Source organism: Heterocephalus glaber, unplaced genomic scaffold (genome assembly GCF_053883595.1).
Source record: "Heterocephalus glaber isolate CG9 unplaced genomic scaffold, H.glaber_assembly_v1.0 deba00001472, whole genome shotgun sequence".
Lineage (NCBI taxonomy): Eukaryota > Metazoa > Chordata > Mammalia > Rodentia > Bathyergidae > Heterocephalus > Heterocephalus glaber.
In genome coordinates this window covers 72,333,198-72,348,058 of record NW_028258315.1, presented here as the reverse complement: position 1 = coordinate 72,348,058, position 14,861 = coordinate 72,333,198, and the positions used below count along the sequence as shown (strand labels likewise).

The 14,861-nt window shown below is 36.1% G+C and overlaps 1 protein-coding gene across 14 annotated transcripts in view; it reads left to right on the top strand.

Moving 5' to 3' along the window:
- Rbms3 (RNA binding motif single stranded interacting protein 3) overlaps positions 1–14,861 on the top strand; it is a 1,369,918-nt gene that overhangs the window by 1,293,013 nt on the left and 62,044 nt on the right. For all 14 annotated transcript variants that reach the window (XM_013077038.3, XM_013077039.3, XM_021238654.2 and 11 more), the window contains one exon: positions 9,911–10,021. In XM_013077038.3, coding sequence (XP_012932492.2) covers positions 9,911–10,021 — 111 coding nt within the window. The remainder of the gene's footprint in view (positions 1–9,910; positions 10,022–14,861) is intronic.

Genomic DNA, 14,861 nt, shown 5'->3' with positions numbered 1-14,861 from the left:
CTCAGCATTTTTCCTTTCCCTTCTTTCCTTTCCCTGCCCCTCCCACCACCCCTACCCCTTTGGACCTTTTCTTCCTATTTTACATTTTTGATTATTCATTCTAATCATTGGTACATTTTAGGTATACAATATAATGACATTCATCATTGGAAATTTACACCTTTATATAGTCTCTCTTGGTTCTTATTTTTCACCCTTGCCCAGCCCTCCCTTCAACCCCTCCATTCCTCCTTATTTACAAAGATTTTGTTCCTATTTTTCCATTTTCTCATATTAATCCCATTCCCTTCTGTCCTTTCCTCTAGCCCTCCCACTTCCTTCCCCTTTGCCCCTTTTCTTCCTATTTCACATTACCTATTATACATTTAGTCCTTATTTACACTTTCAGTTTCTCATTCCAGAGAAACTCTTCAGGATTTATTCATGTGTGTTCTATTTATTTCACTTAAGAGTATCACCTCAATGTGCATCCACCTAGCTATAAATGTCTCCAATATCTCATTTTTTATGGCTGAGTAGTACTCCATTTTATAAAAAAAAAAAAAAACACATTTTCTTTATCCAGTCTCCAGTTGATGGGCATTTGGGCTGTTTCCAAGTTTTAGCTATTACGAACTGTGCTGCTATGAGCATGGGTGCACATATATCACTGTGGTATGATTCTTTTAATTCTTTAGGGGAAGATCCCCAGCAGTGGAATAGCAGGGTCAAATGGGACTTCCAATCCTAGTTCTTTGAGGCATCTCCATACTGACTTCCACAGTGCTAGCACCACTCTACACTCCCAACTGCAGGGGAGTAGGGTTCCTCTTTCCCCACAGCCCCGCCAGCATTTGTTATTGGTTGATTTCATGATAGCAGCCATTCTTTCTGGAGTGAAGTGGAATCTCAGTGTTGTTTTCATTAGCATCTATCGAATGACCAGGGATGCTGAACATTTTTTCATGTATTTATTTGCTATTTCTACTTCTTTGTCTGAGAAATGTCTGTTCATTTCAGATGTCTATTTTTGGATTGAGTCTTTAAATTTGGGAGATCTGATGTTTTTAAGTTCTTTATAGATTCGAGATAGTAGACCTTTGCCTGAGGAAGAGCAGGTGAAGATTTTTTCCCACCTTGTGAGTTGTCTCTTCACACTGCTGGTGGTTTCTCTTGCTGTGCAGAAGCCTTTTAAGAAGAGATCCCACTTGTTGATTGTTTGTGCTAGTCCATGGGCAACTGAGGTTTTGTTCATAAAATCTTTTCCTACACAGATGTCTTCAAGGGTTCTACCTAACCTCTGTTCCAACTGGTTCAGAGTTTCTATTTTAATATTTAGATCTTTAATCCATTTTGATTTTAGTTTAGTGCATGGTGAGAGATACAGATATAGTTTTAATCTTTGGCAAGTTGAAGCCTAATTTTTCCAGGGCCATTTATTAAAGAGGCTATCTTTCCTCCAGTGAGGGTGTTTGGCTCCTTTATTGAAGATGAGATGGCTGAGTGTGTCTGACGTTGTTTCTGCATCTTCTCATCTGTTTCACTGGTCCTCAGGTCTGTTTCTTTGCCAGTACCATGCTGTTTTTATCACAGTAGCTTTGTAGTAGAGTTGCAGGTTGGGGATTGTGATACCCCCTGCCATGTCTCTGTTACCTAGAATTGCTTTTGCTATTCTGGGTCTCTTCTTGTTCCAAATGAATTTTTGGATTGTTTTCTCGAGGTCTATGAAGTATGCTGCTGGGATCTCAATTGGAATTGCATTAAATCTATATAGCAGTTTTGGAAGTATGGCCATTTTCACTATATTAATCCTTCCTGCCCAGAAGCAGGGGATGTCTGTCCATTTTCTGATATCATCCTCAATCTCTCTTTTCAGAGTGCCATAGTTTTCAGAGAAGAGGTCTTTGATTTCTTTCATTAGGATGATTCCTAGGTATTTCAGTTTTTTGGATGCTATTGTGAAAGGAATTATTTGCCCTATTTCTCTCTCAGTGAGTCTGTCATTGGTGTAGAGGAAAGCTATTGATTTTTGTGTGTTGACCTTGTAACCAGCTACTTGACTGTATTTGGTTATTAAGTCTAGAAGACTTTTGGTGGAGTTCTTGGGGTCTTCTATATAGAGTATCATGTCATCTGCAAATAATGACAATTTGACTTCTTTATTTCCTATCTTTATTCCTTTTATTTCTTTCTCTTGTCTAATTGCCATGGCTAATGTTTCCAGAACTATATTGAACAAGAGCGGTGATAGTGGACATTCTTGTCTTGTTCCTGATTTTAGTGTGAAGCATTTCAGTTTTTGACCATTTAGTATGATATAGCCTGTTGGTTTTTCATATATGGCTTCTATCAGTTTCAGGTAGAAACCATCTATTCCAATTTTTTGTAAGGTTTTTTATCATAAATGCATGTTGGATTTTGTCAAATGCTTTTTCTGCATCTATGGAGATAATCATACGGTTTTTGTCCTTGGATCTATTGATATAGTGTATTACATTGATTGATTTTCATATATTGAACCATCCCTGCATCCCTGGGATGAATCCCACTTGATCAGGGTGTATGATCTTCTTGATGATCTTCTGCATTCTGTTTGCCATTATCTTATTAAGGATTTTTGCATCTATGTTCATTAGTGAGATTGACCTATAGTTCTCCTTTTCAGTTGGGTCTTTCTCTGCTTTGGGGATCAAGGTGATGCTTGCTTCCAGGAATGAATTTGGGAGTATTGCTTCTCTTTCAATTTCATTGAAGAGTTTAAACAGTAGTGGCAGCAGTTCCTCTCTAAATGTCCTGCAGAATTCAGCAGTGAAGCCATCAGGGCCTGGGCTTTTCTTAGTTGATAAGTTTTTAATTACATTTTCAATTTCATTGGTTGATATTGGGTTGTTCAGAATTTTTAGGTCTTCTTCATTCAACTTTGGTAAATCTATGTATCTAGGAATCTGTCCATTTCTTCTGTGTTGTCCATCTTATTGGTGTATAGGTTCTGGAAGTAGGTATTGATGATCCTCTGGATTTCTGCTGGGTCTGTTGTAATTTCACACTTTTCATTCCTCATTGCATGGATTTGGGCCTTTTCTTTCCTTTTTCTGACAAGGTTGGCTAAAGGTTTGTCAATTTTGTTGATTCTTTGGAAGAACCAAATCTTGGCTGCATTGATTTTTTTGTATCATTCTCTTAGTCTCCATTGCATTGATTTCTGCTTGGATCTTTATAATTTCCTCCCTTGTGTGAGCTTTGGGGTTGTCTTGCTCTTCTTTTTCTAGAAGCTTGAGGTTCAGCATCAGGTTGTTTAATTGGGCTCATTCTGTTTTCCTAATATGCTTATTCATTGCTATGAATTTCCCTCATAAGACTGCTTTCATTGTGTCCCATAGATTCTGATATGTTGTATTGTCATTGTCATTTAATTGAAGGAACTGTCTGATTTCTTCTTTAATTTCCTCTGTGACCCATTGGTTATTCAGAAGTGTGTTGTTCAATTTCCACCTGTTTATGAAATTTTTCCTTTCTTTTGCTATGGATCTCCAATTTCATTGCACTATGGTCTGATAACATACAGGGGATAACTTCAATTCCTTTGCACTTACTTAAACATGTTCTATGTGTGAGTATGTAGTCTATTTTGGAGAATGACCCATGTGCAGCTGAGAAGAATCTGTATTCTGATTTTGTGGGGTGGAAGAATCTGTAAACATTTGTTAAGTTCATTTGTTCAAGAGTTCGATTGAGTTCTAGTATTTCATTACTTATTTTTAGTCTAGTTGATCTATCTATTTGTGACAGGGTGGTGTTGAGGTCCCCCACTACAATTGTATTAGAGCATATATGACTTTTCATGTCCATTAGTATTTGTTTTATATAGCTGGGTGGACTAGTGCTTGGTGCATAGATATTTATGATTGTCATCTCTTCCTCTTGGATTCTTCCCTTTACAAGGATGTAGTGTCCTTCTTCATCTCTCTTAATCAGTGTTGGTTTGAAATTTACTTGATCTTCAAAGAGGATAGCTACTCCTGCTTTTTTTCAGGTTCCTGTCACATGGAGTATTGTTTTCCACACTTCAACTTTCAGTCTATGAGTTTCCTTTTGAATTAAGTGTGTTTCTTGTATGAAGCATATTGTTGGATTTTGCTTCTTGACCCATTCTGCCAGTCTATTTCTTTTGATAGATGAATGGAGACCATTAATATTGATGGTTATAACTGAAACATATTGACTTGTCATTGCCATGACTTTTTTCTTTTTGTTGTGTTCTCCCCCTTTACATTTAATTTCTTGTCATGCCAGATGAGTTCATTCTGCTTTGCTTCCTGGGGTTGTGATCCTCAATGTCTGTTCCTAGGATATTGTGTAAAATTCTTTGGAGTGCTGGTTTGGTATTCACGAAGTTCCTAAGGTTCTCTTTGTCATGAAAGTATCTTATTTCTCCATCCATTTTGAAAGATAGCTTTGCAGGGTACATCAATCTGGGTTGGAGGCTGTTTTCTTTTAGGGCTTGGAATATGTCACTCCAAGCTCTTCTTGCCTTGATGGTTTGTGTTGAGAAGTCTGCTGTGATTCTGATGGGCTTTCCTTTGTATGTGATTTGTTTCTTTTCTCTGACTGCTTGGAGAACACTGTTCTTCTGTTGTGTTTCTGGAATCTTAACAATTATATGCCTATGTGTAGATTTTTTTGATCAAGGCTCTTTGGAGTCCTATATGCCTCACTTCTCTGTATGTCAAGCTCTTTTCCCCTGCTTGGGAAGTTTTCTGCCATTATTTCTGTGAAGAGATTTTTTATGTCATCTCCACTCTCTCCTGTTTCTTCATTGAGCCCAATCAGTCTTATATTATTCTTCTTTGCATCATCTAGCAGCTGCTGGATTGATTTCTCATGTTCCCTTATAAGTTTGAAGCAATTTTTCTTTTCCTGGTTACTAATTGCAATCTTATCTTCTATATATGAAATTCTGTCCTCACACTGGCTCATTCTGCTGTGTAGACTTTCAATGAAATTTTTCATGTCCTGGAAATCTATTTGCATCTGTTTTATGGATTCCATTTGTTTCTTATGTTGGGATTCCATCATGTTCCTGAGCTCCTCTCTAGATTTATTAATCATGTCTTGCACTAGGGGCACAATTTCTCCTGTTATCTGAGAAATTATTTCTGATTTCATTTTTTCCACATCCCCTTTTGTTGCCAGTTCAGTGGGTCCAGGTGGTTGAGTATCAAAGTGTTCCATCTCCTTTCCCTTTGGGGTTGCTGTAGGTGATCTGGAAGTCTGGTTTTGAGACTTATTTATATGTTTTCTCATTTTGACTGGGGTGGGGGGCTGTTAGTGCCTGCACGGATTACCTCCTCTGAGCTGGGAGAGGTGGGACAGGGGCTGGGAGCAGTGATAGGGATCGTGACCCAAAAGCCCTTTCCTGTGGTCTGGGAGCAGTGGGAGGGATGGTGGCCCGGAAGCCCCTTCCTCTGGGCCAGGAGCAGAGGGACAGAAGGTGGCCCAAAAGCCCTTTCCCCTGGGCTGGGAGCAGCAGGAAGGATGGTGACTGAGAAGTCCCTTCCTCTGGACCAGGAGCAGTAGGATGATTGCTTAGAAGCCCCTACCTCTGGGCCGAGAGCAGCGGGACTCAGTACCTTCTTCTGGTGGTCTGGTGTCCTCTGCGTCTTTGTAGTGTGGAACCAGGTTGCTGCCTGTCTGCAGCGGGGTGATTCAGTGTCTTCTACACAACTCAGGACCTCAGTAGGGCATGCACAGACCCGCCTGTCTGCAAAGGGCTGATTTGGCGTGTTCTGTGCCCACCACACATTTTTTGATGTGAAATATTTAGATAATAGGAGAAAAGAAGGTGATACATTTTTTTCTTTTTTCATTCATTTTACGCAAATAATTTTCTTACTATTATCCAAATAATGTTCTTACCTTTTGTTCTGACATTCATATAATTTCAAATACAAGACTTATTAAGATAACAAATAGGAAGGATTCACAAATCTCTTGTAACACAGGCCAAAGTGATCAAAGGGAAGCATGTCAAGTCATGATAAGGTGTGAATAATTCAGATAATCTTCCTAGTTCAACTCAACAAAAATGCAAGCTTGACCTCTTTGAATTTAACAAGATAAAATACAATTATTACATAAAGTCCCATGCCCTATATAAGCCTAGATAAAAGCAAATAATTGAAAAACAGCATAAATGAAATACTAGTAATTGTTTGCCTCTAAGAACTATAACATTGGAACTACAACACTGTAGATTAATTTTATGGATAGAGGATACTTCTCAAAATGTAGTGTCCATCAGCATCACCGACAGTCCTTGTTTAAACACAGATTCAGATCCTGACTCCCAGAAATTCTAATTCTAGATGTATTTCTGCTGCTCACTCATGTATCATAGCTGGAGTGGCACTGGCCTAGGATATTGACCATGATAAAAATGTTAATACCAAGAGTACTTAATGTAGTGCATGTTCTGGCATTGACACAGGTGTTAAGCCAGCCATGCATGTTCTTGATGGGAGAGAGGCTGCCCAAGTTTTCCTTGATTTCATGGTAATATATTTCAGTTACAAAATTTTGAAAACTCAAAGATTTCAAATTTCTTTCAAATATTAGCAAAGGTTAACAACACAGATGTTTTCCAGACTTAGGTCAGTTATACTAATCTACACTTGATGATCTTTGGAAACTGTACCCAAGTTACTGTTCAAATTGTTTATTTCTGAATTTGGATGACCTGATCCACTCTTTGACTATTGAGTGGGAATAGCTTTATTTTGCAGATGCGGTGGGTAAAATAGACCAGACATTCCCATCAGCTGTTTGGTCATTGTGCTTTTTAGTGGAACTACAGCATGCTACAATATTTTTCTTTGCAGTTTAAACACTGAGCAAATCCAGACATCCAGAGACACTAAAATGAAAAATCTGTTTCCTCTTGCTTTGTCGTTTACCAGGTGAAATCTGTCAGACAGCACATTCTATACATTTTAAGTAAACGAAATTACCCTTAATGTGTTGGCAACATCTGTCAAAACACTCTTCAGTCTATGGCTTAAATGCATTCAGTAGGAATAGATTTGACAGTGTATTAATGAGGCGCAATTATGGTTGAGGACATTGCTTTTGCCTTAACAACCATAAGATTTTTCTTTTTTTCTTATCTTTGCTTTTTTTTCTTCTATACAATACAAAAGATATTCTGTTGTCTTTGATAAGGAAAGAGACAAACAAACACCAACCAGCCCTTAAAGCTCTCTAAATTGCCTATCCCTGAAAAGTATCAAGAAAATTCTCTAAGGAGTTTCTGTCACTTACTTCCAGCTAACTCAATAATTGTACATTTCTCCTATTCCCTTGAGATTAAAGAATTTATGTTCTTTATAATTTGTGTAAATTCTTTATTCATTGAACATTTTTACTGAATATGAACAACAATGTGTATTCTTATGTTTGCTCCCCTAAGAACCCGTATCTTGTTGTTCACTTATTTGCAATAACTGTTCCATTTAGGAAAGGAATGTTTCCCCTACATTATTTTCCTTTCTGTGCCTGATGCTGCTATTTAGAATTCCAAATTATGACAAATCCCTTCCCATGCTTCTTTTTGATTGTCAGGCTTCTGGTTTATACTCAGAAGCAGCATACTGGCATCTACAATCAGATGAGTCCCCATACACTGCTTTCCATAAAAAGATTCTCTGAGACCAGACAGGCCTTCCTAAATTAATTCCAAAAGGAAGCATTCAATCCTTCCACCCTTATCATGCATGAATTTTGACTGATCTGTCACATGCTCACCTACCTCATTTGCATCTTCCTCCCAAACAAAGACTAAAGTCTACCTCACATACCCTTGGGGAATGTGCAACCTCCAGGGTATTGAGTAGAAAATATCCTCACAAACATAATTTTGCCTTTACTTCAGATTTACATAAATGATCCTCTGTGGTTACACCAGGCTGATTAGAATTGAGGGATTTCTGGAATTCTGACAGTTTCAACTCCATTTTGGAATGTGTAGGGGCAGATATTCTAAGATGATAGTCTAAATCTCAAAGTCAAGAGTAGAATTGAAGTTTTGTTCCTGCTAAGGGTTAGAATATTGGGGAAGTGCCACTTTTTGGTTAAAAAAAAAATGCTTCAGAACATCCATCTTAACTCTGAGGTTATTCTATAATTTATCCCTAGGTGATTTAAGAAGAACCGTAGTTCTTCTTAAAGTGTTTACTTCTGGTCTGGCACAACAAATACCTGAAATGAAGGCCAGTAAGTATTTTTTTTTAAAGAAAAAAAATAAAATTGCTGTTGGTAATAAAATTCAAGCAGCAGGAAGAAAAGATGGTCTGTCTGAATTACAATTAAGCAAAAGCTAGTTTTATTTATTTATATTTTTATTTATGTCTCTCACTTAAGAAGTAACCTGTGATACAATTTACAAAATCATCAAGAAATTCAAACACAAATGCACAACTATGTACATTTACAAACTACAGATCTATAAAATGATATGTATATTTTCTGATTGATCTCAGAACAAAAGTCTGAATGTCAAAGTATTTCCAAATACTTGGTTCAATATCTATTTTCCCTCAAAATTAATCAGGAGGAGACCATAGGGAAGGCTGAGTGGGGACCCTGATCTTTTAACAGATGTAGTCAGGAAACTGGATTTGGATAATACCATATGGAATTGATCATTCTAAGCAAAACTATTTTAGGAAGCATTTGCTTGTGAGTAATTAGTTTTGGTGGTAAGACCTTGCCAGTTATGTGCATCTGTCCTTGTTTTATTTCTTTGAAATAATTACTTATATGGAAGAAAAAGTAAAATAGAAAATAATGTTTAAGAAAAAAATAATGTATTCAAATACATGATCATGTTATTACAACTGAATATTTTGTGGGTTGTGATACTATGCATGTCTTTTTATTATTATATCTAACAGAAAACGTTTGAATCATATCATCCCCAAAATTCCATCGAATTCTAGCTTTTCTTAATTTTTTAAAAAAATATTTTCTCATTCTCTAATTTAGCTACCTAAAGGAGAATAGTAGAGTAGAAAAAGTGGTGTGCAAAGGTGATATGGTCTGGCTCCATCAATTGACACATAATATATACATGGAAATTTTAAAAAATGTCTCCTCTTTCCTGTATTTCCAACAGTTACAATAAATCAAAACATGTATTCTAGCAGTATATCTTTCCTAACATCTGATGAAAAACTTGACATTTTTCCTTTTTTAAAATTTTAATTTATGAATGGACATAAAAATTTGACCGGTATTACCAAAGTTCAGTATTCTTCTAGGTTTTGTCAAAAATCTAGGTAGAAAATAGGTCAAATGATTCAGAGAAAAAGACCTAAAACACAGAAACTTTTATTTTTAGATAATTAATGTTATATTTCAGTATGTCCTTCAAAGAGATCAGGTCAAAAAAGCCATCTGCACTTACAATATCTCCCCTGTGGCAAACTGTATTGGGGTGATCAAAAATTACCTGTGTAAATCATGTATAAGTGGATTGAAGTAAAAGTTTGATTCAATTTAAGAACAATTAGAGAATTTCCATTAATTTTCATCTTTTATCAGTCAAAGAAGCTTTTATTTAGAACAGCGGGATAGAAGATATATATGATTTCTTTGAATACATTCTAGGTCAAATTTTGAAAATATAAATGATGGATACTTTAGACATATCATATATAAATCACATCAGAGAAAGGGAGTTGCTAAGGGTGCATATTTAGACAAAGACAAAATGGCATGGATGCATTAAGAAATCATGTACGCCTGAATTTAACCTTTTCAGCAAAAAGAAAATATATCTGATGTTAACATACAAATGCAGTATGCTGCATTTATTTTCTAAAAAGTCGTCTTCCTGTGGAATGTGTTCTCTGATAGACTTTGTATGTTTTTGTAGGGTGCTGTGATTACACCAACAATGGACCATCCCATGTCAATGCAGCCAACAAATATGATGGGTCCCCTGACACAGCAGATGAATCACCTTTCATTGGGCACAACAGGAACGGTGAGTTAGAGTTTGTTTTGTTGCATTTTAATAAGACACAACACTGCCTTTCAGCTGGGATCGTCAGTGGAACTGGTTCTGTACCCTAGCCTACCACATCTTTCAGGTTCCAGTATGAATGAACTTTGTTATGCATGTCAGACTCCAGGAAACATTTGCTCACATTGACATGGCTGAGGGCTCTACTGTGTCACATTTAAACCTCAATTATTTTTTGTTATTATGACACAATGCACAAGGTATAATATTTGTTTTCGGAAATGTGTCCTTTTGCACACACCTGCAAATGTAGACTCAGTGATGATAGATATCTTTAACCTGGCTTCTTTTCCCAACTGGTTACCAATTCAGCCAGTGTATCATCTTATTTCTCAAGAAGAGGCCAACTCTGATTGACTGATACAAGGGCTTTTTATTTACTTTCAATGTTTAAAATCATAAAAGGCAATTGAGAACTTGGTATAATTGAGTTCTTGTGATGTTTTTCTTTGATATGTTGACATGGATGTTACTGAAAAGAAGAAAGGGCCTCTAATGTTCTTAATCTCTTTTATTAGGATGGAAAAGTTTTGAATAATTTATTTCTCCTTAGAAACAAAAGTGTACTAAAAAAAGCCTATTGTCACCTTGATTTTATACCAATAAGACATTTGAAATCATGGAAAAATATTATGTTTTTCTAAAAGAGATACTTTCAAAAATAATTAAAAACATATTTAAGAAGATATATGTCTAATGCAACTTTGCTAAAACTTTATTACTGTTACAGAGAACAATGAAAGCCTCATGTGACACCATCAGTAGTAGTTTTATTTCTTCTAAACTTTAAAACAGTCTCGTCATTTTTATGATATATATATATATATATATATATATATATATATATATATATATGAATGATGCAGCTTAGATACTGTAGGAAAGGCACTGGACTAGGAATCAAGAATCCTAGTTTTATTTTTTTTAATTTTTTATTTAATTTTTTTTTTTTTTTTTGAACCGGGGATTGCACTTGGATCCTTGCACTTGCGGGGCAGGCGGTAGAACCACTAAGCTAAATCCCCATCCAAGAATCCTAGTTTTAAATCTTGATTGAACCCTATTGTTTCATATTTCCTTGGAAAAGTAATACTTTCTGGTCTCAATAAAGTTCAAATATTGAATTTGATATATGCCCCCCCAACCACATCATTTTATATGTATAATTCTATGTTTCTTGCCCGACATCTACAAATATCTATGTACACTATGCACACTACCTATAAACAGGGGATTTTACCTCATATCAATGGCCAGCTTGGTGAGTAGAGGTTATTAACTTGCAGACTTTATAGAATATAAGAAGTTTTGACATGTCCCCTGAGGCCTCACTAATCTGCCCTACATGGTAAGAAAATCCATACTCTTAATGGAAAGAGTCACAGTATTTCAATAAAGAAACTACGTTTTATTAACAAAAACAAAACATTTATGTCTAGGGCCTCAGTTGCTGATCCCATAGAAAGCAATTGAAGATAACGCATGTGTCTAAATGTTTGATTTGAATCAAATGACTTCTTAGGTTTTTAATCTTGTGTTTTGGAAGTCATGTTTAAGATTGCATTTATTTATAACTGTGGCATAGGTAATTTTCATCAGAGAAAAGGTTTGAAGATAACAGTTTTGTTCTTAGTGTGTAAGGATTATTTGTAGTCACTGTGTATTAAAAACACAGCAATTGGTAGGTAGGCTTGAGTTTTATTATGTTTCAACTAGAGATTGCCCTCTATCAGTCTTCCTGTCCTTCAAGAATTATAAATTTTGAATGAGTGAAGTAGGAAATGTTAATCTCTTGACAAACTGGAATATGATAACAGAGAAAGTTAAAATGCAGAGCAGAGAAAGAAAACATTCATAAAATTTACCTGGTTAAGTCAAAAACAAAGTCACTACTTGCTAAAGTGTGTGTGAACTAGTAAAAATACAAGAGTTAGGTTGAGTATATGACTTAATCCTTTAGGAAATTGAAAAATAAATTAAATGACACTGAACATGCTCAGAATTGTAACAGTTATCGACTCAATTTTATACATATATACATATATATATATAATTGTGTATTTGAGCATTTTCAATGAGAACAAATTTATGTGAGACTGTAACTTTTACTCAGCTGGTAACAACCAATAACAATAATAATTTTATAATGACACATACTACTCCTTTGCTTAGAGGGTATATAGCATATGGCTTATTTTTGACACTTCCTCTAAGTTTTTCTTTTTTTTTTTTGTCATTTTTTCTCCCTTTCACTTTGCTAATAAATAATGTTTTGATACATTATAATTCTCATATAATATAATTTTATGGAAAAGTTTAAAATTTAATGAGGTTCTGGATGGGCAGAGAGGAAACTTATTGCTCTGTTTATTTACTGAACAAAATATAATTGAGTGTGTTTAGTGTCCAGAATACTGTCCCCCACCCCCTTAAACTGTCACTCTAATACCTGGATGTGCCATGATAAATTAATTTTATCTGAATTTTTTATTGGTATTTGGAGTGGCTATTTTGTCATTGAAGTTGGTATTTAAAGTTGTGTTTTCCCACCTACTGCTATCTTTCCAATATTTCCATTGATGGGGAACGCAACCTGGCATTGTGGATAGTCCAGGAATTTTGGGATCAAATGAGTTAAAAGCCTGGCTCTACCCCTTTGTTGGTATGCATGTTTAGGCAAGTTATTTAACTTCTTTGAACTTTTACTTCTTCTTTTAGAAAATGAGAAGAATATTATTTATACCCCAGGGGTGTTGCGAGTGTTAAATGGAATGATATACATAGCATACCTGATACAGTGTTTAATGCCCGCAGGCGCTTATCAAATCATCTGCCCTTACCCCTATAGCTCCAGTGGCTTGTACGTGGTGGGAATCTAGTCCAGGTAGCACCTTATTAAAACCACAGAACAACTCTTTCACTTGCTACATATCAAGCGACGTAATTTATTTCTTTAAAAGTTTCCACTTTGTTTGCTGCTGTAATACTCATCTAGGATTACAAAGTCAAAATTTCACATTCCAGCTAAGTCAAATTAATGAATGAAGTTGATTAAATTCAAGTAAATACCTTTGAAATAGTTAATCAAATTTGCTCTATGTTTTCCTATATCATAAATGTGAACATGACATACAAATGCACATGATATTAAAATTATATCTTAGAGGTATTTCCAATGCAGTTCAACATAAAATCTCTGCCTGCGTTTGGAAGACAGTAGAGAGTGGTGGTGGTCTGGGTAGCCTGGAATACAGGTGACTTGTCGGGAGAAGGCAGCCACTACTGCAATCCAGGCAGCTCTTGCTGCATGAGTGTACAGACCCAGGGTGATCATAATTTCCAGTTTTTCAAGATAAGCTGAATATTTGGATTTTGATATGACATTTTCCTATCATTGGATATTGGACCCAATTTGTCCCCTAAGCTTCCTGTGCTTGACTGTGGCACAAGGTTTTCCTGGTTCTCCTACAAATTCTCTGACCATTCTTTCTTCTTTTCTTACAGTCCCTAAGCCATGCTTTCAGTTTTAACCAGCCTACATGATTTCCTTAAGCAATCTAATCCACTTTCATGGTTTTAAACCTTGCCTTTCACACTGAAGACGCCTGTATCTGAGTCCTCTATGCTAACTTCATCTTAGAATGACTCATTTTCCAACTATTTGCTAGCTATCTCCATGTAAATTTCCCTCGTTTGTCCAAGTCAGCATGACCACAACTAACCTCATGAGCTTCCCTAAGCTTCCTTCTAACTGAATTATTTTCCTCTTGTGTTTTCCTAGACCCTGTTTTCTTTCAAGCTAATGCCATAATCATTTGCTAGCAGCCAAACCACACACCTACAACTCTATCTAGTCCCCTTTCTTCTCCCTCACTAAAATATAGAACATTTAAGTCTCACTAGTTGTGTTTACAGACACTGTTTTTTCAGACACATCCCCTCTTTCACAGTTCCAGGGAGTCTGCCCTGGGCCTCATGTGATTCATTATAATAGTCTCCTAACTGCACTTTGTTGTTCTCAGTCTCCCGGTTTTCTCCAAATAATTCTGTACCATGTTACCACAGCCAGGTAGGCTAAAACGAAATGCTGCTACTTTCTCCTGCCCACAAGTCTTTGGAGACTTTCAGACAACTGAGTTTACTGAAATTCTGCAAAGCAAAGTCTGATCAATGACAAGTAAGATTAAGATAGGAAACTCAGCTCAGGAAGTGATGGTTTTCAAGGCCAGAATGGAGTGAGAGTGAGATGCAGTGGATAATTAAGAGTAGTTAATGATCAAGGCTGATGGGAGGCGGAGATAGATTCAATTATTTTCTTATTCAGAAGGTGGACTAAGTCATAGCCTTTGTCCCATTTTCCTTTTTAAGATCCTGAGCTAAACAGTTATACTGAGCCAAGGGCTCGTTTTTATCTTCATAAAGGGAGATGTATTTCATGCCATATAACTCCATAGTTTGAAAAGGGTTTAATTAATCTCTCTGTATAATTTTTCATTTCAAATGTTTATTGTTCGATTTTCTACCTGTTTTGAAGATGGACAGATCTGTCAGCCTTAAAAGAAATGAGTTTTATGCAAGCAGTATAACTGTTGTATTTCATGGCTCTGCTGACCTTGATAAATTTTTCTAGTTTTGTCTGCCTTTGTTTATTTTTGCCACAGGATTCCTTTGAAGCAACCCCAGTATCCATAATTTCTTATCACTTTAGTGTAAGGGTTAGCAGAAACCACTGGAGACTTTACTGTGTTATGAAAGGCCCCAAATTGCATGACAATCTTGTTTTACAGGTTTCTTATCTCCC